Source organism: Macrosteles quadrilineatus, unplaced genomic scaffold (genome assembly GCF_028750875.1).
Source record: "Macrosteles quadrilineatus isolate MER2022 unplaced genomic scaffold, UCM_ALF_1.0 Scaffold_2__2_contigs__length_208266976, whole genome shotgun sequence".
In the NCBI taxonomy this organism is placed as follows: domain Eukaryota; kingdom Metazoa; phylum Arthropoda; class Insecta; order Hemiptera; family Cicadellidae; genus Macrosteles; species Macrosteles quadrilineatus.
This window is the reverse complement of record NW_026542595.1, coordinates 155,067,323-155,091,038: the sequence shown is the minus strand read 5'-3', so window position 1 is coordinate 155,091,038 and position 23,716 is coordinate 155,067,323. Positions and strand designations below refer to the sequence as shown.

At 33.4% G+C, this 23,716-nt stretch overlaps 2 protein-coding genes across 4 annotated transcripts in view; one reads left to right on the top strand and one right to left on the bottom strand.

Moving 5' to 3' along the window:
- Positions 1-23,716, top strand: part of LOC128986946 (cardioacceleratory peptide receptor-like) — a 165,620-nt gene that overhangs the window by 33,232 nt on the left and 108,672 nt on the right. The window lies entirely within an intron of this gene.
- On the bottom strand, positions 7,770-9,212 carry LOC128985049 (uncharacterized). Its single transcript, XM_054404421.1, has one exon. The coding sequence runs from the start codon at positions 9,210-9,212 to the stop codon at positions 7,770-7,772; it is 1,443 nt and encodes a 480-aa protein (XP_054260396.1).

The window sequence follows — 23,716 nt, the reverse complement described above, 5'->3', positions numbered from 1 at the left end:
TTGCAGCATTGATTTACTTGGAATTTACTTACTATTCTTATAGTTTTTTTTCCGATGAATCATAGACTATGGAGCTTTTAAAAGATCTTTATGGTTATGAAAACATTTATTTACCACTAGAAGTTTGCTAAGTGATACTGTACCTAATTCTGTGGTGGATCAACCTAGTGGTTCAGGACCCTGATAATCTTTTGATTAAACATAATAATTGTAGATATTTTTGTTATATAAAAACTGTATGCGTTGGATTTTTACCTTAAAAGCTATAGACAAATTACGGCAACCAAATATCACTAATTATTTTGCCTCATTGGAGAACTAACAAACTTCTTGCATAAATTAATAGTCATGCGACTTGTCATGGAGAACTCAAATATGTATAGAGACATTCGTGCTAGAATAAGGTACCTCTCTATTTTACCTGATAGACGTACCTACAACTTAAGGTGGGGTTTTATACCTAACTCTATTCAAATCCATCAGTGGTTAGTAGCATTAGAACCCGGGTTGCCGAAACAGGAGACCCGTGCTCCGACTATAAATTATATGTGTCCCTCCATTTGTACGAAAAGAAAAATTCAAAACAATTCTACAAAATAAAACAACAATAATGATAGCATCTGCAAAGATTATCCCTCACCCAGCATCACTTGAGACAAGAATAGATTGATCAGACACCTGATTGACAACAATAGATTGTACAGGAAGGAAACAACTTGTTATGCATTCTCTGTGCGTATCGCAGTCTCAATCGCTTCCTCGCAGACGTAGGACGAGTTGCATTTGATAGGTAGTGGACAAAACAGTCCTGTCATCATGTGGCAGAGAGGGTAGAGCATGAAATAAAGAGTTGGACGTGTTGCATTGATAGGTAGGCCCTAGTGGACAAAACAGTTCTGTCATCACGTGGCAGAGAGGGTAGAGCATGAAATAAAGAGTTGGACGTGTTGCATTGATAGGTAGGCCCTAGTGGACAAAACAGTCCTGTCATCACGTGGCAGAGAGGGTAGAGCATGAAATAAAGAGTTGGACGTGTTGCATTGATAGGTAGGCCCTAGTGGACAAAACAGTTCTGTCATCACGTGGCAGAGAGGGTAGAGCATGAAATAAAGAGTTGGACGTGTTGCATTGATAGGTAGGCCCTAGTGGACAAAACAGTTCTGTCATCACGTGGCAGAGAGGGTAGAGCATGAAATAAAGAGTTGGACGTGTTGCGTTGATAGGTAGGCCCTAGTGGACAAAACAGTTCTGTCATCACGTGGCAGAGAGGGTAGAGCATGAAATAAAGAGTTGGACGTGTTGCGTTGATAGGTAGGCCCTAGTGGACAAAACAGTTCTGTCATCACGTGGCAGAGAGGGTAGAGCATGAAATAAAGAGTTGGACGTGTTGCATTGATAGGTAGGCCCTAGTGGACAAAACAGTTCTGTCATCACGTGGCAGAGAGGGTAGAGCATGAAATAAAGAGTTGGACGTGTTGCATTGATAGGTAGGCCCTAGTGGACAAAACAGTTCTGTCATCACGTGGCAGAGAGGGTAGAGCATGAAATAAAGAGTTGGACGTGTTGCATTGATAGGTAGGCCCTAGTGGACAAAACAGTTCTGTCATCACGTGGCAGAGAGGGTAGAGCATGAAATAAAGAGTTGGACGTGTTGCATTGATAGGTAGGCCCTAGTGGACAAAACAGTTCTGTCATCACGTGGCAGAGAGGGTAGAGCATGAAATAAAGAGTTGGACGTGTTGCATTGATAGGTAGGCCCTAGTGGACAAAACAGTTCTGTCATCACGTGGCAGAGAGGGTAGAGCATGAAATAAAGAGTTGGACGTGTTGCATTGATAGGTAGGCCCTAGTGGACAAAACAGTTCTGTCATCACGTGGCAGAGAGGGTAGAGCATGAAATAAAGAGTTGGACGTGTTGCATTGATAGGTAGGCCCTAGTGGACAAAACAGTTCTGTCATCACGTGGCAGAGAGGGTAGAGCATGAAATAAAGCGTTGGATGTGTTGCTAACTTGGTGGTTAGTGTTTGGGACTTCAGTGTGAGGGGAAAACGGTTCCATATTTGCCATATCCAGAATTCAACGAGTTGAATCTGTGATCCATAAAGAGATTGTGATAACTTCAATCAAAATGCAGCTGATGTAGATAAAAAAAAAATATTTAACTTTTTTGTCCCTGTTAAAGGTTTCAACCAGCCTGTAAACACTAAAGAATTAAAACATCAAATATTTTTTTTTCAATTTTTTTTCAAATAAATTATTTTGTTACTAATATGCTAATACCAAATCCTAATATGCCTCACATTTCATGTTTCAACATCTGCAATTGTTACATCATTCCAAATTGATCATTTGCATGGTTTATTTGTATGGTTTTTGCATGGTTTGTAGTTTTCTAAAACGGGTTTAACTTATAACCACCGTTTGTATTTGACATATATGTACTTAAAAATAGAGGTATTTATAATTACATTGCTATTCATTGTAAAAGGACTGCTATTTAAAATTAGGCTGTTGAAAAAGTCTTAACGCACCAAAAAAAAAAAATTAAACGGCGTAAGATAAAATTCTGCAATTTTAAAATATCTTTATATAATGACTTTTCTAGCTTTTTGCAAGTAGTCAAAGATGTTGCTCTAAATAGGGTAAATAGGGGGCAACATTTTGAGTTGCTCCCTACCTACACTAAAAAGGGGGAGGGGGCACTATTTTTATTTTTTACAAAAAGCTAGAAAAAGCATCATATATTGATGTGTTGAAGATGCAAACTTTAATCTTAAACAGTTTATTTTTAATTTTTATTTCATTATTAACATTTTTTTATACGCACTAACTACTTACGTCAATTTAATATTCATACAGTATAGTTTTATGACACATGCAGTAGTATTTGAATTTTAAAATAGTAGAATCGTATAAACTAATAGAAACATACTTTTCAACGATGGTTGATAATTAAAATCAAACAAATATATTGTAAATTTACTCTTTGACATTGAACTTGAATGTGACGCCTTAGAACTCTTCAACGCAATCCTACAAGCGACCGTGTTTGGAGATTGCATATACAGTATCAAGGAACAAATTATATTAACAACTTCTCCAGTAAATATTGCAACTGACATAATAGTAAAAGAATTATGTCAATATGATTTAAAAAAATTAAGTCACATAAAATTAATTCTATCTATTAATTCATCTATTAATTAATTAATATTATTATTTATTAACTAATTATCTATATATTAATTCTATTATTAATGTTGATGAACTGTATAGTAAGAGTAAGTTTAAATTTTACATCAAACCATAACCATCTTTCACATTATTCAAATAAATATGTTTATATTAAAACATGTTTAGAATTATAAGTTATAAGCACAATTTTATATTTTTCGTTTTATAATAAATAAATCCTAATAAGTTTGTTTGTTTAAATTATTCATGAGTGTTGCTAGCTTAGCGGCGTCTCAGTCTTCTACGAGAGTCACAAGTTTTATTCAATAAACTAAACAATAGAAAAGTTGTAATAAGTTTTACGAATTTTTTTAGTGTGATGAATGCAGACACAAGAAAATTGAGCAATAGCAATCGATCTTACTAATAGCCATTAGGAAGAAAACGCCCAAGCCATCGTAAAAACAAAAAAAGTTAAAAGCATGAGTTACACATTCACATTTTATCTTTTTGTTTCAACGGGAAGGTGATCATAAAGTCATTACCCTTAAGTTAACCCGGGGAAATTGGCAGAAAGCCTTCTACAGACCTCAGCCAACATATTTCTGAGTAGGCCTTCTTCCTTTACTTCTGAGAGCTTCAATTTCCTTTTTCACGATTGGTATGATATCACCAACCAGATTTGTTGAGTTCAATTTAAATTTACAATATATTGTTGATACACGTTGTTTTAAACGTCATAAGGCAAAAGCTGTCATTAATTCAAAAATAGTTTTTGTGCGAGTTTTATTTAAGATAATTTCGGTACACACTTGTAGAATTTTAGTAGTATTTATCTGGGAACATAGTCTTTCTAAGACCATTAGAAATGTTTATACATAAAAGTTCTCAATCTATGTAGTTAAACAATATGGGCTTTTTTGATATGCAAAAAATAATGGTGATAATAAACTTGAATAAGAGGTTTTTTGTATGATACAACCTTATTGTAATAAAGTCAAGATTAAAACCCAAAAGAGTTCCAGAAAATTGTTTCTCGGCTTAGGCATAAAATTGTTTGTTTTGTGGAATGAAAATATTTCTGATGACTTTAAAAAGAGTACTTTTGTATTATTAGTATACTAATATTTATCTTCTTCAGGTTTTAAAATATTGGAAAATCACTAAATCAAGAAGAAATAATTTCATTGACTTGTGAAATTGATTTCTTTTCGATCTTGGATTTTACTACATTGAATGATATTTTAAGACATTTTGAACAGATCTGTTAAAAAAATGTTCAGGTTGAAAAAAAAAGTTTGATTAATTTATGTTTTTCGTTGATGTTGTAAAATACCAGACCAAAAAATTTTTGTTAGTAGATTGAAAATTTAAAATGCTAGAGAATATAAAGCAACATTACACGTATTTGGGGTCTCCATAATACAAATAAGACTTAAAGAATAAACAATCTAGGTTATAAGAATGACAACAAAGGTTATATGACAACATTTCAAATTATCTTAAATTCAGTTGGTTCAAAGACCAACATATTTCATCGGTTACTAAATGTCAAGTATTGTTCATTTTCAATTTGCTCAAGTTTGATAAGAACCTGACGTTTAAAATGTTTTTATCGTATTTTATATGTTTAGAAATCTCAAGTAAATAAAAAATTGGGCTACAACTGTCAAATGACAGATACAAATGAGACTTTTATGTTTCAAAAGCAAAAGAAAGATTTGAAATTCAGTTGGTCCAAAGTCGGTAGCACTTGGCAACTACTCTCACACAAATGTCAATCTGTGATTAATGTGTTTGGTATGGTAATATGGAACTGCGTCGTCTTGGTTGGGACACTTTGGTCTTTGAAGATTTTAATTTGATTGGGAAAAGTTGTGTGATTATAATTACCGTTACTATTGATAGTAATTTGGTGTAATTGGTATAACCATATTAGAAAGAGGTTTTTTGTTTTATAGACACCAGTTCAAGTCCCACCAGTCACGAATGACGTTTAGCTATTTGTTAATCTATTGTGATTTGTAGCCAACCTTAAGCAGATAAATAATTCCCCAACTCGTCACACAACAATAAATGGATACCGGAAATTCAATGCCGTAGTATATGGTTTGTTGTCTAAGGTCGGAATGACTAACTCCATCATATCCTACCACTCAAGCCAAATCTCAGCTTTATGTCTAACATTGCTCTTTGTATTTCTTGATGTATACAATTTGGCTTTAAAAAGAATATAGTATTTTGGTTAGTTTACGTATTTTAGATATTTTAAATGCAGTGTTGTTACTCCTTTCATTTTTTATTTTATGACAAACATAATTGATTGTTTAGTTTTGTAAAATTCTGTAATGCAAGGATAAATAAACTATGCATTATTTAACAAAAATCCTAATACTCATAGATTACGTCAGCAGTTAGATTCGCCTATTCGTTGTTCATTTGGCTACCAAATAGTCATTATTTTTGAATAGCTGAATGCAACGAAACAAGGTGTAAAAAAAACGCCCAAAACTAAACACATGTGATAGCACTAAAAATTATTAAAAAATAATAAGCCTATTGCATCGTTGAGCTCTTGAACAATAACTTAAATATTATTGATAACATATAAAAAATAACTTAGGTGTTGATGCCTATTAGTGCATTATGGACTGAAGTTTGATGGGGAAGTTTGATCTTTGTAGTATTTATAGACATTCAAGAGGTTAGGGTAGTTTTCAGTCAAATATGCTTTCTAACAAAATGACCCATAGGATAAAACAATACAGTCGATAATGTATTTTTTAAACGCTTCAGTTGTCGATCAAGAACAATTGCTATTGTTTAAAAGATTGTACATAGTTTACTGTGAAAAAAAAATTAGACCGGATGTAATTGACCACGAAAATTATTGGTACCATATCTTGCGTAATCGAACCTAATTAATTTGTAATTATACATTGGGATAAATGGCCGTATACTAAAATTCATAGCTTAAAGTCGTTTTAGTTTTATTGCCAAAAATGAAAGTTTTTAATGTTATTTTTAGTGCGAGTTAACATCCTGATTATATAAAACAATTAGATTACATAAATAAATACTGGTCATAATTTTATTCTTCTGATTATTGTTTAGCCGAAGTATATATATGTGTCCGTAAACGCGATAACTTGAGTAATTTTTATCCGATTTTGATGAAATTTGGTTTAAAGGTGTAAAGCGAGATAAACTTGAATGAGTTTGCGAACCAGCATGATCGGACTATGGGAACGGGGGTTTATGGGGGGTTTTATGGGGTAAAAATAGGTTTTTCCCATTTTTGACCCTAAAAACACAAAATTTCACAATTTCTTTCTAAACCATTTTGAAGAGCTTAAAAAAAAAATAATTTAGTATATTGAAGCGTTATTATGCGCCTAATAGTAACGGAGAAAATTCAAAAAATTTTTAATTTTAAAATTCCCATGTTATTCTTATGGAGAATAAGTCAACTGTTGTAGTTTGCATGTTTATGAACATATTTTGATAAAATTTTTAAAATACATTAATTTCTTACGAAACGATAGTACCTATTAACATTTTACATAAAAAAACTTGTTTACCCTCCCTGTCGCAGCAAACCTAAGTACTCGTTAAACTAATTCTATTTTAATAGGGAATAAATGTGATATTTAAAAGGAGATATTTTAGTGTAAATCCAATCAGGCAAATGGAAATTCGCTAAGTCTGCAGGTTTGCTGTGGCGGGGGTATTTTTACCTAATGTACAATTAAGTAATGTACTCTAAAGCTTACTACCAATTATATTACGTAATATTGATTGTATTGTTTATTTAATCCCTAAAAACCATTAATCATTTTTTTGAATAAAAAGGTATTTCATATTGTAAAATAAAAGTTTAATGTAATGTTATAGATATTCTCTTTGTTGCCCAAAATAATCTGACTAATTATAATATTATAAAAGCCAATATTTACAAACAGAAATTGTAAATTCTCTTCGAAGGACTTAGACTCTGACAACTACCACTACTCTGGTAGCAAAGCTCTCTTAATTGACGGAAGAGATTCCACTTCTAGTCCACATGGAAATTTATGTGATTGGAAGTTCTCTTTCTCCACGACAACTGTGGTGGATATTAGTCAAAATTAAGTGTGTGTATTTTAAAACTGCTTAATACAAAGTTCTACAACGACTACAGGATACAAATTTGATAATGTACAATGTTACAGCTATCATAGTGATCAAGTTTGAAGCACTAAATTCAAATATACAATTCCGTGGGTTTTGAATTCTGGTGAATGTGTATAACACAGAAATTGTTAAGACGTTCACTTCATCGATAAAAACTCACGCCAATATGTTTTTTAAACGTAGTTGGTAGGACAAGACTTTGTTAATAGTAATGAACAACTAAACTATACATTAGTGCTCTTACAGGTTTGATTATTTATTGTGGGAAAATAAAACTCTTCAGAACTTTCTACAACTTAGTTATATTTTACACTTTAAAAAACAGGACAACAAAACGAACCTTCTCTAAACATTAATTCAACTCAACACCCATTAGTCACCATGACAACCGAAATATCCAAAATCGTAAACATAAAGGACACTAGTCAGCTGATGCTAGTTCACAGCTACACGCCCCCGTGGTGTCAACACCACCACACGCCCTCGAGGTGCCGACACAACTTACACTTTCATTTTTACTTTCAACTACTTTTCGCACATCTGCTATGTGATGAGGCCTGCCATTTACTTCAACACTTCTGGGTGAAAACTGTCCAGTAACCACTCCTTCCTTCCATCTCGAAGTACAGGATGGGTTTGGCGGCTTGACATACACACGTTCACCTACTGTAAAATGTGACCCTTCATACACTTCACCTTTTACAGGTTCACCTTTACATCGCCATTGGTACAACAAAATCTGGGAACTCGGCGATGAATCACCACCTAATCCTTCTTTAGGTGTCAAATTGTACCAATAGACCATTTCTTGGATACTCCCTTTAGTTCTTGCGGCCATACGCTTGATTGTTCTGTGGTTTCGCTCAACTATCCCGTTTCCACTTGGCCGGTTGACACACCTAAACACGACTTTAATACCCCATTTATCACAGAGCTGAGTAATCTCTTCGCATCGAAATGTTGCACTATTGTCCATCAAAATCTCATGTGGTGGCCCTCGATCAGTAAACAATTCCAACAACACTTTAGAAATCTGATCTTTCGTCTCTTTTGGGATCCGGCGCCAAATGCAGAACCTACTTGGACCACAGTCCACAATGGTCATGAACTTGCTTTGACCATAGTGTGTTACGTCAATGGCAAGCCTATACCAATTGTTCTGGCAATCCAAATACCCAGGCTCCCATTTGATGCTGGATGGATCAATTGACAGGCACTCTTTACAACTTTTCACAACTTCTTCAACAACTTTTGTGGTAAAGTTAATGTCTGGGTGACACCGTCTGGCGGTGAATAAAGTACGGTTAACACCAAAATGATGCAAGTCATGAACCTGTTTCACCAATGTCTTTTGGTTCTCACACACAAGTGCAATGCTAGTCTCTTCGTTTCTTGCTAACCATTTTTTTGGCACTCTTGTAAGAAGATCTGCTTTGTTGAACTGTGACTTAATGAGTTCTATTTGTACATTGAGACCGCATTCCAAAATAATGTCTTTAAATAGGCTTAATCGTCTTCTAACCAAAACTTCACTTAACCCATGTGTTTTGATAGGACGGTCCCCCGTCAGTATAGATGACACCCAAGCATGAACTGTCGCTGAATCCGTGATTAATACGATCTTCTTTAACCCCCAACGCAGGGCCAAATTTACTCCTTTTAGGATAGCTTCCAATTCTGCTAAATTGATATGTGCTGAATCATGCTGCTTCCTCAGCCACGAAGCATCTTCGACTATCTCACCTTCAATTTCTAGACAAACTCCGATCGCTAGACTGCTTGCGTCACACCACACTTTTCCTTCTTCTCCAGGGGACACAGCCCATTTGCCAGTGGCTGGGTCTCTTTCATCGATTCGATCCATAATATTTGTTAACATAGTTTGCGCACGTTCACTGATCAAATCATCCCACTTCAGATCCGACAAATGTCTCTTAACGAAACTACATGCAGGTCGAAGCCAGCTTAGTAGAGGCAATATGCCGGTTTAACGTCACTTGGGGTGTTTTTTGGCCCAGAACTTTTAAAATTTTCGGCGAAAAAAATGTCCGAAGCCCCAGGAGCTTTTTTTGGCCACTTTTCTTAAGGACCCAGCTCTCGACCTATACACCCATATATAAATTTTTTACTTTTTTAATACCGAAAAACACGTCTGGAAATGGTGAGCTTTTTTTGACCACTTTTTTAAAAATCCAGCTCTTGGCCTATACACCCCTATATAAATGTTCAATACCATTGTATAAAACCATTACTATTTCAAATCCACATCCATCCACATGCATATTCTCAAAATCGATTGAGATTTGCACGTGAACCGGGCGTGCTCCCGGCTCATGGCGCGCTCCCTTGGACATCCTTAGTGGAAATCCATGAGTTCTGGCTACTTGGGAATCCAAGCCATTTGACATACAATAAATCACCCTTCCTCTTAATTACCTTTTCTATCAAATACATGTCTTTATACTTGGTCTTTAACAACTCCTCTGTATAGAAGCCTCCCCTGATTATATTGCCATTTTCATCTTTCAAGATATAAGTCACAGGCTTTGTATTCTTAACTTCTACTATTGTAAATAGCTCACCTGTCCAATTCGGAGTATATCCTTTACTAAAAACATGTTTATACTTGGAAATCCTTACGCTATCACCTACCTTATATCTTGGCTTCTTAACTTGCACTACTTTAGAAGTCAACCTCTCATGCACATATTTACTATTCTTAATATTTACTTGGTTAGGCTTCATTCCTATAGATCTATGCACTTTATTATTATATTTTCGAATTAACTTTGGAAGTAAATCCAACCATTTATAACTTCCCTGAGCACTAAATTCCCTATATAACCAATTCTTTAAAGTTCTCTGAAACCTCTCCACAATTGCAGCCTTAGTTGTAGAAAATGTGTGATAGTGATTAATATTTAATTTTTTCATTAGTTTGCTAAAATATTGATTAAAAAATTCTTTTCCATTGTCAGATTGAATGTTTTTAACCCCCTTTGGTAGAATGGTTTTAATGGCTTCTGTAACCACTAACCCTGTCTTATTCTTTAGTGGAGCAGCATAAGCTTTTTTAGAAAATGTATCTATTAAAGTTAAAATATATTTATTGCCAGAATTTTCTCTAGCATAGTTTTGCATATCAATTAAATCTATTTGTATAGTTTCGTTTATACCTAATACTTTAAAAGACCTTCTAATGAAATTCTTTCTTGCAGGCTTATGAAGTTCGTATGCAATTTCATTCATTTTTTATAACATCATCCTTTCCTGTAACTCTAAATACATCACCATTAGCCCCAATCAATAGATTATCTTCCATTCTTTTAAATACATAGTTTTCTGGTATATATGGTCTATTATCTATATACTTAAATCCACTCAAAGATGTGGGGTCAGCAACTAATAAATCAGGATTGTATTCCATCAAATTAAAATTTTTTTCTCCACACACAAATTTCGATCCATCATAACGCATAGCTTGTGACATTAGACAAATGTCATCCGAATGTTCCCCTTCTGGTAGATTTCTTATAAATAGATTTCTGGCATCAAAACAATATAGTTTTTTATTATAAGTTATAGTCTGTTCTTTTGTAACACAGTCAGTGTCATCAATGGCAGGTTTAACACGTACTAACCTTTTATTATTAAAATTCCAATAGCCTGCTTCCATTTTTGGAACTTGAGAAACATTCACAGCATCTTTACTATCTGTACCTTCCATCAAATTGCTAAGTTTCTGTTTCTTAGCATTCCAAACACCATTCTCTGATTCTAAAAATTCATAATTATTATCGTTTTGTACAAATTTACCATCTTCTTTTCGTATTAAAGTCTGTTGTAAAGTGGGCACATCATTTAAACTTTGACCCTTTTCTACATTAGTAATTTTCCGTTTCTTAGCATTCCAGACACCATTTTCTGATTCTAAAAATTCATAATTATTATTGTCTTGTACAAATTTACCATCTTTTCGTATTAAAGTCTGTTGTAAAGTGGGCACATCATCTAAACTTTCACCCTTTTCCACATTAGTAATTTTCTGTTTTTTAGCATTCCAATTTTTATTCTTAGATTCTAAAAACTCATATTTAGTTTTACCTTGTAAAAATACATCACCTTTTTTAGTTAATGTCTGCCCCAAAGTTGATACATCATCTACAAACTCCCCATCTTTAACATTACCAATTTTACGGTTTAAACAATTCCAACTATCGTCTTGTAAATTTAAAGTAGGTTCACTACTAGCCCTGGGTTCTGCAGGCTTATTATATGGATCATATAAACGATAAAATTTGTCTATAAACATATTTTTATTTAATAAATAATTCCACTTTCTCTCAATTCCTCAATAATGGAATCTATTTCATTATCCACTCCTGAGTTACCAGCTTGGCGACTTAGCCAAAGAAGTCTTAACCTATCTACAAGCTCATTAGGATCATCCCAATAAATATAATCTATTTTATTACCAGTCACTTGTCTCAAACCTTCACCAACAGATTTAAATAGAGGTTTAATTATATTAAGATATTTAGTATGTCTATTACTTGAAATTGGTGCACCATCTTTGTAACTCTTTAAATGTCCATTTGTAGCTTCCAAAATCTCTTTATAATTTTGCAAATCAGCCTGAGTATAGTTCTCAGGTTCTTTTAAAGTTAACAATTCCCATAAACCTTTTGTCCCCTTGTAGGTTTTATTTGCAACTGTAACATCATCATTGGCAATATCAACTTCCTTATTTCCAATAAAAAATTTATTTGCTTCTCGTCTAATACCATATGTAGTGTCTGTCATACTACTTTTACTGAGGTAATTTCCTAAATAGTCTGATGCTAAAAGACCAAAATCTAATTTCTGTGGAGTGGATTGCTGTAATGGTTGCAATCTTGGTATCATTGATATTCTAGATGGAGTCATTGGGAGTATCTCCATTTGAGGCCTCTCTGATGTGATTTTTTTTTAATTCTTGTAATGGCTCTATTAAAGGTTGGAATGTTTGGAACCTCTCTTCAGCCTCTAGAAACTTGCCACGTTTTAAAGCTCTATATTTCTCTTGTATTTGATTTGCAGAGTCAACCAATTCTTGTTGAATGTTTTTCATCTTTTATTTACATTTTATTTATCTCATTTGACAAAGGATTGTACTCAAACACTTTATCATGTATTATCAAACAATATGCAGATGTATTTGCTGGCACATTTTCTGCAGTTTCAATCTCTAATTTAATATCAACAATTCCTTCCTTCACTGTTTCGTTCTGTCTAGAACAGTCTATTACAATTAGTGGATATTTCTTCATAAACTCAGCTCTACTAATCATAGGATCTGGGATAGTATTATAGTAAGTCTCTCTAAACCTCATAAACATCTCATAAGCTTTAGAGACATCTCCATTTTCAAAGTCGAGATTTAAATCACTATAAGGATAATATTCAGAGTTTAGAAATACTTTGAGATTTTTTAATTTACAGTGATCAAATTCATCAGTTCTTTTTCGTGCACTATTATCCCTAGCTGTTTGGAAACCAAATATAATATACCTAGGCTTCTCCAAACTTGAAGACGTCTTTACTGACCATGTATGTCTTGTAGTATTGGGATATGATGGAAGTTCATGCAGCTCTAAACTTCTAAATGCAATTTGCAAATTTTTATTTTGCAATAACATCTTTTGTAATTGTAACTTCTCCCCATCTGATGGTATCACGTGTGGCATTACCCATTGAATTGAGTTAAGTGTAATTTTAGGAATCGAATCAGCAGTGCCACTGGCTGGAGCACTAGCGGTTGTTAATATACAATTCAAATCATTTTTTGATCTTTTCAACACCAATTCTTGTTTGACATTTACTAATACCTTATTAAAATCCTCGAATACACCCATTAACAGCTCTAATGGCAAACATGTACTAAACTTGCCACCTTTATGGAACTCTTTTAAATTTGTGTCAGAATCAAATGCTACATTTGACAATTTAGTAGTTTTATTGTAAGAGCTCAATATTTTCATAAGACTAGAAATTCCTGGGTTTCTTACAATGTCTATTTCTTTACCTGCAACTTCGTATCTAATTTCATCAAATAAGAACGCAAATGCATTATTTATAAAATGACCTTTATCATGATTTTCAATTTCTCCCTTAATATACAGATAACTCCTACATGGGAGAGTTAGCAAATCTTGATTATTAATACATATTCGAATTTCATCAGAATTATTTATTGCCAAAGTGTTGTGGGGAACATAGGAGTGATTTGTAATTTTAACCACACTATCGTCGAATTGGGATTTCCCTGTAACGTCTAGAAAATCTTCCATTTTTATTAATAGAAAATTTTAACTTTAGTCCTATTGACTTTAGGAACCTAGTATTTTGTGCACTTATAGATAAATTCTTATAAATTCTCATATCTTTTTTATATGACAAGTAATTGTAGTTTCTTCTCCGTTAAAGTCAATTGCCTTGTCGTGCTGATCGGCAAATGTAATACTGACAACATCTAAACTTCTCTTATTTACAGGAAAATATATAATATTTCTTGGAACTTCGATAATTTTACACCTTTAAATCCCAATAAAACAGACCCTAAACATGGTTTTGTAAAATCAAACACGTGGCTAGAAAGTAATGTCGCTTTCATAGTTTTATTATTAGCTGTAAGGAAAAAGTCTGGGATTTGCTTTTGAATTTCCTTTGCAAGCTCAACCACCTCATATGTTCCTTCAGAAATTTCTATTGTAACTGGAGCATTGTGGTCATAATAGAAAACATCATCACCTTCTCTAATGGTTAATTTGTTGCCCTTAAGTTGATTTAATTTTGGAATAAGCCCTTTAAATAAAAGTTTGGATTTAGTATTAATTAATGCTTCTCCATTTTTATCTATTATAACTTTAAGTTTACCATTTAATAACTGGTTTAAATCATCGACAGAGATCTCTCCTTTTGGTAATGTCATTTTCTCTACTTTGTAATATGTTAAAGTATTTAGAGGTTTTTTAACATTAAATATAGAATTATAACTTTGAAAATCTACTAATCCAATTACATAATCATCATTTAATTCTATGGGAGGAAAGAACACTGACTTTAGCTCTGACTCTGTACCCGAAAATGTTATAGTAAATGAATCCATTTTTATAAACAAAATTTTTTTATGAATGATAAACATAAAATTCCACAAATAGAACTATTTAAATCTTGTATTTGATCAGTTGTATAGAATATTTTATATCCCTCAAAATATTTAATTACTTCTTTTGGAGGTTGGATTCCAAATGGGTCAAAATAAATTACAATATCTTTATTTTTACGATATGCTGTCCAATGTGTGCCAGATGAACTGTCTAAATTAACTATTCCGCACTCTTTTACTCTTGGTGTTAGATTTTTTAGCTCGTTTTTTAGGTACACCCCCCTGAAGTGAGGCACGTCTTTTGCGGCCTCTAACAGCTGGTAGTTGTCCATCTTTTTTATTAAATTTTAATCCCATTCCCATTTTTGCTTTAGCCTTCATCAAATTTGTCACGGCATAAGCAGCAGCTTTTTCAGCAAGACTTGCATCCTTGGCTGTAACTCTAGTCCAAGCTAAGTCTGCTAATCTCATGTCTGCTTTGTTCCGAGCAGCAGTATCAGGATTATTCATGTAGAATATGTCATGCTCTTTACAATAAGAGTCTAGTTTATTTTTTGGAGGTACATTTTTAGCTAGATTCTCACGTATATTCGTTCCAGGTCCACAGTACCGATATGATGGTATGTGAAGTGGGAATGGAAGGTTATTTATAAGAGTATTCAATAACCCTCGACCCCTGTAAGGCTTTAGGAATAAACCTTTGCCCTTTTTACATGTTTTCTTATTATCATTTTTTACCATTTTTATTATATAAAAAATGTCTTTTATTCAACAAAAACATAAATTTAAAATATCACATACTAAGGAGTATATACCAAAGAAGTTGGGTCTATTTCCTACCAATATTCGATGTGTTATTTGTGGTCCAAGTGGAAGTGGGAAGACGGTTGTAATTTACAATTTAATTGTAAGAAAGGAAGGATTAAAATTTACAAACTTATATTTAATATCTAAATCTTTAGAACAAGAAAAATATAAAAAAATAATTGAAATATTTAGTCTGTGTGACGAAGTGAAATTACACACGTTTACTGACTGTGAAATCACACCAAATGATGTAAAATCACAGTCAGTTGTTGTATTTGATGACATAAATAGTCCAAATATTACACAATTTTTCTCAATCGGTCGACATAAAAATATTAACAGTTTTTACTTGTGTCAATCTTACAGCAAAGTACACAAACATTTACGTGATAATGTAAATTTCCTAATATTATTCAAACAAGATGATTTAAATTTAAAACATGTATATCACAATCATGTTGGTAATGATTTTTCATTCAACCAATTTAAAAATCTCTGCCACCAATGTTGGGATAAAACTAAATATGGCTTTTTTATAATAGACAAAGAAAGGTTAAAGAATAATGGCAAATATAGATTTATGTTTGATCAATTCTATCAAGAGGATGGTAAGGGTAAATAAATAAAAGACTGAAGTTTTTTAACATTTGCATTTATTTTGCATCATTAAATATATCTACACATACAATTTATTGAACATCAATTTTATAATGACCAAGTGCAAGAGTATTGATGCCATCTTCTAGAATAATCCTCTTGTCATCGTCAAATGATAGTACTTTCTTGTTCATGGTCAAGGTTTGAAGATGATGATTTGTAGATTTTATCCTTGTCACATTCTCATAGTAATCTTGCCCAGTTGCAAGGCAGTTCAAATAATGTTGATGTCTGAGGAGATGTTTAACTGTGGCACCATCAGCTCCTTTAGCTTTCTTCACCTCTAAAGCTTGCTTGTCTTCTTCATTTAACCATTTTAGAGGAATATAAGAATATAACTTTGGTCTTAAACCACAATATTCATACATAATATGACCATCTAATTCGTCTTTAAACTTGCCAGTGACTTTTTTATTTTTATCAGAGTATAAGAAATGGTCTTAACTATATCCAGAGGTATCAAAATAGTGCAAGTCACATTCTATTTCCTTGTAAAAGTCCTCTGTAACTATAGAATACATTAAAGAATCTGTATCTGTCATAAGAAATCTTTTGTTCTTAAATTTTGACATATAATTATAGTGAAAATCATACATTATTACTTTACTAATATCTAAAATGGTCATTCCCAAATATATTGGTTTATTAAACTTTACAACTAATTTATTTAAATGTATAGCATGTAAATTGTTATCGAACTTTTTGCTACAGTCAAACCTTGGATTAGTGACATATTTCGTTAATAGTGACTCATCTTTGAGATATATATCACGAAACTTGCGTTGATTCATAATTGTTCGACCAAAGAGACTATTATTTAACAATTTGTAAAAGTCTTTTTCGAAATCATTTTTAGCACATTTGCGTTTTTCAATATTAAAATTAATATAGGGTGCAAGCCATTTTGATTGTCTAAATTTTAAAATTCTATGGTATTTTGTAGCAACCAAACCCAATTCCTCATATTTTTGTAATGCTTTATAATGTAAAATATATTTAGTTTTGTCATTTAAATTAGGTATTAATTTGCCATTCATTTTCTCAGGTGCTAATGGATAGTCATTATGTAAATCATGTAAGTTTTTATCATATTTTAAATCAACTTCTAAAATGTATCCAAACTCATCATTTTGATTGTTTTTGTATATTTTGTAGTCTATCTCATTCGTCCAACGAAATCCATCCACGGGTAGTGTCTCACACATAGCTGTAGAGTATAGCGAGTTACAATCTAAATATATTAAATACACACTTTCTTGATTGGGATCATAATGTTCGCCCATATATTTATTATTGGCTTTAGCGTAACGTGTGGAAATCATACTGACTCCTCCTCTGATTGCACTTTCTATGAACAAATGCATGTCAATATCTTGAAATAATTGTAATTTTATACCAGTCATTCTAAGACAGGCCTCCCATGTTAGTCCAGGGAGTGAATACATATGTACGGGGTCAAGTTTGTAATCCTTTAAACACAGGTCTCTAAATGTCTCAAAGACATCAGCCAGTAGCAATACATCTGTTTTAAGATATAAATCATGATATTCTTGTAAATTATTTATATTAAAATGGGACCATATATTTTTAGCATGTTCATATTCAATGGGAGAGATATGTTCTTTAGTTAGAGTACTGTAAAATTTTTCAATTGGAGGTAGAGACTCTGCAAACTTATCTGGTCCCGTCATGTATTCATAGGGAAATACACCTTTACGTTGTAGTAGTGGATTGTCTATGAATCTAAATTTATTTAAATTGGAAGCTAATTTGTATAATGGAAGGGACAGAAAGTTATAGGAATCCAAAAATACTAAATCATCAACTGAGAATGAAATATACTTTTCCATATCCTTGGCTATGCAATTTAATTTACGATCAAACTTTCCCAAGTGTTGCATTATTAAATGTCCATCATAATTTTTCAAGTTATGGAAGAATACTGGTATTTTCTTTGTTACTTTATAGTTTAAATTACAATCATTATGGGCAGCTCCACGGTAACGGCCAGATGAATGACAATGATCACGTACCCTATCAAAATATAGGGGCTTTTCACAAATGTGACAATGCGTTGAGTTTTGGAAAGATGCCTCTTGTTCAGGAGTCATTACAAGAGGAATATATATCACCATTTGACTTTTAATGAAGTCATAAGTCTCAAACAACCTTTTGAAAAACACATCCATAACATTCGCACCACTATATAACTCTTCAGAAATAATCTTAGAATCTCTCACTACAACAAATGCAAATCCAGATGGAGTATGATTGTTTGTGTTTATAAAACATTCAAAATCTGCATAAATCACAAATGGGGCTTTAAGTTGATATTTATAATTTTTAAATTGTAATGTATCTTGTTTAGACATTTCCACTCGTTGGGCATCAAAGTTTTTACAATATGTTATATGACGCTCCAATTTATCATTAGTGTAAAAATGTTGCAAACACAACTTGCAAAAATGCTGCTTATGGCCATGTTTTGTAGAGTGGAACATTAACCTATTAAAATCACGAATTAAACAATAATGTGATTTACGACCTTCTTGTAATAATAATAAATCTACATGAGTATTACTATTCAGTTTAGTTGTTCTTAATGGATATATACATTTATCATCTTTAAGCCCAAATACATTAACACTTATATTATTTTGTTTTTCAAATTTATCTATATCAGCTAATTTCACGGGATACTTTATGTTTGACATATTCAGCTGACTTTCATGTGGTACGTAATTGGAGACTCTATTAGCATTTTCATTTTTAGCATTCCTTGGATTTAAAGCTGCTAATACCGACCAAAGAAAGCATTTATTATCATCATTTTTTATATTTAAAACTGCATGTTTTGATTTAATACTCTCTGGTGTGGGGATATATGACTTTGGAGTTAAGGGCTTATACTTGTAAACATGCAACTGCCAATATTTAGTATGGTCATATAGGCCTATCCATCCACTACCTTCGGCTTGATATCTGTGCATGGAAGTGTCAATCTTTAAAAGAGCATTGTCAATTTGAGACTTTAAATCTCTCTTCTCAATAGTTAAGGTGGTAAGGCTTCTAAAATCTGCAATACATTCTTTCTCATTAACTAATTTTCCATTTTGATCCACTGAATATTTTATAAATTTGATTCTCCTAACTAAAGTCCATTTTATTGGCAGAGGACAAGATTGAAGAGTATTTTTAAGTTCAGCTCTAATCGATTCACCAACAAATTTAATCATTGTATATGGACATTTATTGCAAGAATTGACATGTCTTTTAAAATGACCAACAACATTTTTTTTACAAAAGTTACAATTCTTATGCCTTTGTAATATATGCGATTTTAGAGCCACATTATTATCACAGATTAAATCACAAACCTTGCACAGTTTCACCTTCATTTGGTGTATTAACTTGTAATGACGGACCAAATTGCTCTTCTTGGACAGCGAGGCGGGACACAGTGTACAAGTCAGCATCACGCTCATGAATGAAATACCACCCGGATGTCACTTCTATATATAGACTCTCGCCACCTGTCGCATGACCGCTTCACTTGATCCGTGTGGCAGTGCCCGCGGCCGGGAGCGCACCCGGTTCACGTGCAAATCTCAATCGATTTTGAGAATATACATGTGGATGGATGTGGATTTGAAATAGTAATAGAGTTATACAATGGTATTGAACATTTATATAGGCTTGTATAGGCCAAGAGCTGGATTTTTAAAAAAGTGGTCAAAAAAAGCTCACCATTTCCAGACGTGTTTTTCGGTATTAAAAAAGTAAAAAATTTATATATGGGTGTATAGGTCGAGAGCTGGGTCCTTAAGAAAAGTGGCCAAAAAAAGCTCCTGGGGCTTCGGACATTTTTTTCGCCGAAAATTTTAAAAGTTCTGGGCCAAAAAACACCCCAAGTGACGTTAAACCGGCATATTGCCTCTACTCAGCTTGCTACTGGATAGTGTCCAATCAATTGCCCACACAACGAGAAAACATCTTTCTTTGTTTTAACTTGGTCCAAAGGTTTTAATTTGTTATCTCTGTACCACATTAGCTTACATCCTGCTCTTCTCAGCCTTAGTCCTAATACTCTGCCTCCATCAAGCGTTTCTGCCGGCTTTGCTGTCAAACCATATGTTTCCAACAATCTAATCACAACATCACTACTGACGATTTCTTTATTAACGACGATGTCATCGACATGTGAATCTGTGGCACTCCTAACTATCGGATCCATCGATAAAACCTTGTTAACAATACTGCTCATAATCTTTGGGGCAACGTTTAACCCAAACCCAAGTCGAGTTAAACAATAGTTTTCACCCTTAAATTTGACAACTTGAAATTTCCACAAATGTGGAGCAATATGAATTTGCAAGTACGCTTTACGAAGATCAACTGTACTCACATGTTCACCCAATCGTCTCCACAATCTTAACTTTTCACTACAAACCTCACTTCCAGCTGTATGGCTTGAAACGAATTGGTTAAGTTCTCTATAGTCCATTACAGGCCGCACTTTATCCTTATTTTGCTGTATGACAGCCATCAAAGGAATCACACCTTCAAACTCTCCATGATAGGGCTGCAGCCAACCACTTTTTATCCATTCTTCAACTTCAGTTTCAAAGGCTTCGGTAGCATTCTCAGGAATTCTGTACATTTTTACTTGATTTTCCAACATAGGCAGTCTGTTCACATCCTTCCAATTCCATTCCACTGTCCATTTTCCATCTAAAAATTCTGCCTTAAAATCATAGTCTTCAATAATGATTTTCTCTGCAGTTTTTTTATCAATATTAATTTCTTGCTTGGATTCGATCTCCCTGATGATTTTCTGGTCACCGTCACCCTTTTGCTCAGATTCAGCCACTGCTCCAGTACACAAACCCTTTTTAAATTCTACGCCACCATCCCCCTGAATCGTAACTCCACCCATTGCAGAAATCGCATCCATTCCTAATAGCACCTGATAGTTTGGCAATAATCGAGCAACTAAACAGTTTAATGATAGGTTAATCCCATTAACGGACACCTCTGTCTCACACATTAAGTTACAGTCTACTACGTCCCCGTTCATCATTACCACTCGTTGACTTGTGGGCCTTATTAGTTTCTTAGACCTGACAAGACTCGGTGAGATAATAGTTCTTGAACACCCCGTATCTAATAATGCACAACACTTAGTTCCAGCAACAGTTAACATCAACGTCGGCAGTTGTGGTTGCGCAGTCAAACAAGGATAGCCACCCGCGCAACAAAGGGTGGCCCCTTTTACTCGTTTTTTTGAGCCTGTGAACACTTTGGAGCATAATGTCCTGCCTCTCCACAACGGAAACAAATTACATTCGAGGTGCTACTCGGCTTTCTTTGTGGGCATGATCTTGCTAGATGTCCTTCCGAGTTACAGATAAAACATTTTTTACTATACTGTCTTTTATTTACGGACACTTCCATCTGAGCGGCGGCTCCAACATTGGATTCACCTCCATTCACTAAACTTCTCGCCCTTTCTAACACTTTTGACAGCTCCATGTCTTGCAAACAACATGCCGCCTTTAACTGATTTTGAACTTCTCTGGGTAGTCCGTGAACAAAAGAACTCTTTATCCACTCGTCAGAAACTGAAGAATCTATTAATTTAGCCAACCTTTTCAAATCTGATGCGTAGACATCAACAGATTCTCCTGGAAGCAAACGTCTGGATATGAACTCCTCATACGCTTGGAAACAGTTAGCAGAGAAAGCCTGCTGCAAAGCTTGGGTCAGGGCGGAGTAATCACTTTTAACTGCGTCGGTAAGCCCATCGTAGACGGAAAATGCTCCTCCAGACAAAAAAAAGGGAAGCACTGATTGTAGTTCTTTAACCTTCTGAAGTTTACATACAAGCTCTAACTTTTTCAGCCATTCCGAGAAGTCTCCTTCGCCATCATACAACTTTACCAAATCCGAAAATCTTGTACCGTTTCCAGACATGCCGAAATAGCTTGTGGGAAAATAAAACTCTTCAGAACTTTCTACAACTTAGTTATATTTTACACTTTAAAAAACAGGACAACAAAACGAACCTTCTCTAAACATTAATTCAACTCAACACCCATTAGTCACCATGACAACCGAAATATCCAAAATCGTAAACATAAAGGACACTAGTCAGCTGATGCTAGTTCACAGCTACATTTATCATATGTCATTATTTATTGTAATATCACTTAAAACAGTCTTTATAACACTGATCAGACTTAACATGGGATACCCCGTGTGGGACGACCAACCTTAACAATAATAACATTTTAAATTAGATAAATTAATGTATTCCAAATCTATTCAACTTTCCAATAAGTAATTTATGAGGGTAGATCGATTCTTTAATTAATTTTCTCATTGATATACATTATTCCGCTTCATGTAAAAGTCTTAAATCGCACAACAACATCAAAACACAGTTTTATCGTTATATCGTTATTGTTATAACTTACCAATTCTTATATGATATTTTTTTCTTTCAAAACGATCACATAAATTCTTTCAAACGACTTCTTTCTGTACAGAACAAGAGGATAATTTCACAATTTTTGCTCTGCGGCTATCTCAATTCCATTAGCCTTGCTGGAGGTTAGGGAGCAAAGATTCTTTAAAGACCTATGTTAATGTCCTCTCAAGTAGCTATTATCATTTCAATAGTGTTTAGTCCATAAAATGCAAGTGTTGAGTGGCTACATAAAATTATATGGCCCAAAAAATAAATGTCTTTAAAAAAAGTTTTATGGGTTCATCAATATTAGGTTTACGAAACAATTGTAAACGTAATGTTAAGCTAGAGTCTACGATGATAGTTAATTTAACATTTTAAATATACTGATGAAGCTTTGTTATCAATTTAATTATCAAGGTAAATTATTTTCTTCAATATCATTAAGTTTGGAATCACAAGTATTTTGTTTAATTGGGGTGATATAAATTGAAGGTATAACTTTGGCAATTTTATCATTAATTAACGTACCGGAATACGGGTTTTTATTGATTATGCTCTGTTTTAGTCTTCGGAGATATTGTAAACCATAGAACAATAAACATCCAACAAGTTATTACAAAATATCTGGAAATGTAATTGTTAAGCTATTCATTTGCACGCAGGATGCAAAATAGTGACTCACAAGTAAAATCTATCATTTTGATTGGTTTTAAATTTTTATGTCGTACTGCTTGTATACAATCACCACGTAGGTTATTAGATAAACACGTGTAAAAAAGCTAAAGATTAAAAGTTAAAGAGCCACTCAAATTCAGCTAGGAAAGTACATATCCAACTTTACCCTATTATTTTTTAACAAAACCGTATATATACATTTTAGAGATTTACAAAGCCCTAATCTATCAACTACACGTTTGTGTAATAATGATTAAGCTTTAAACTTTAAATAAAAATGTTACCCACGGCTACACCCTGTTTTACTTCATATTAGCAGTAAAACTAATGATTGGTTAAGTTAAGCTGAAATAAACACCCCAAGAGACCAAAATTAATTATTTTTAGGCCTACCGCCTTTCCTTTGTAAAAATTACTAAGTTTTTACAGTTCCATTCAGTTCTATAAATATAACGTATGCTTGTGTTTTTTATCTATCAATATTTTGGACCAGTCTTCAATGAGGCTCCCCACAATATTACGTAAAAATAGATCCTATTTTCCTTTATGTATTTAACTTTGAACCTCAGCATAAAATATTTATGTTCAAATCCACGATTTATGACATACA

Coding starts and splice junctions, on each gene's coding strand:
- LOC128985049 (XM_054404421.1), bottom strand. CDS start 9,212: ATGGATCGAATCGATGAAAGAGACCCAGCCACTGGCAAATGGGCTGTG.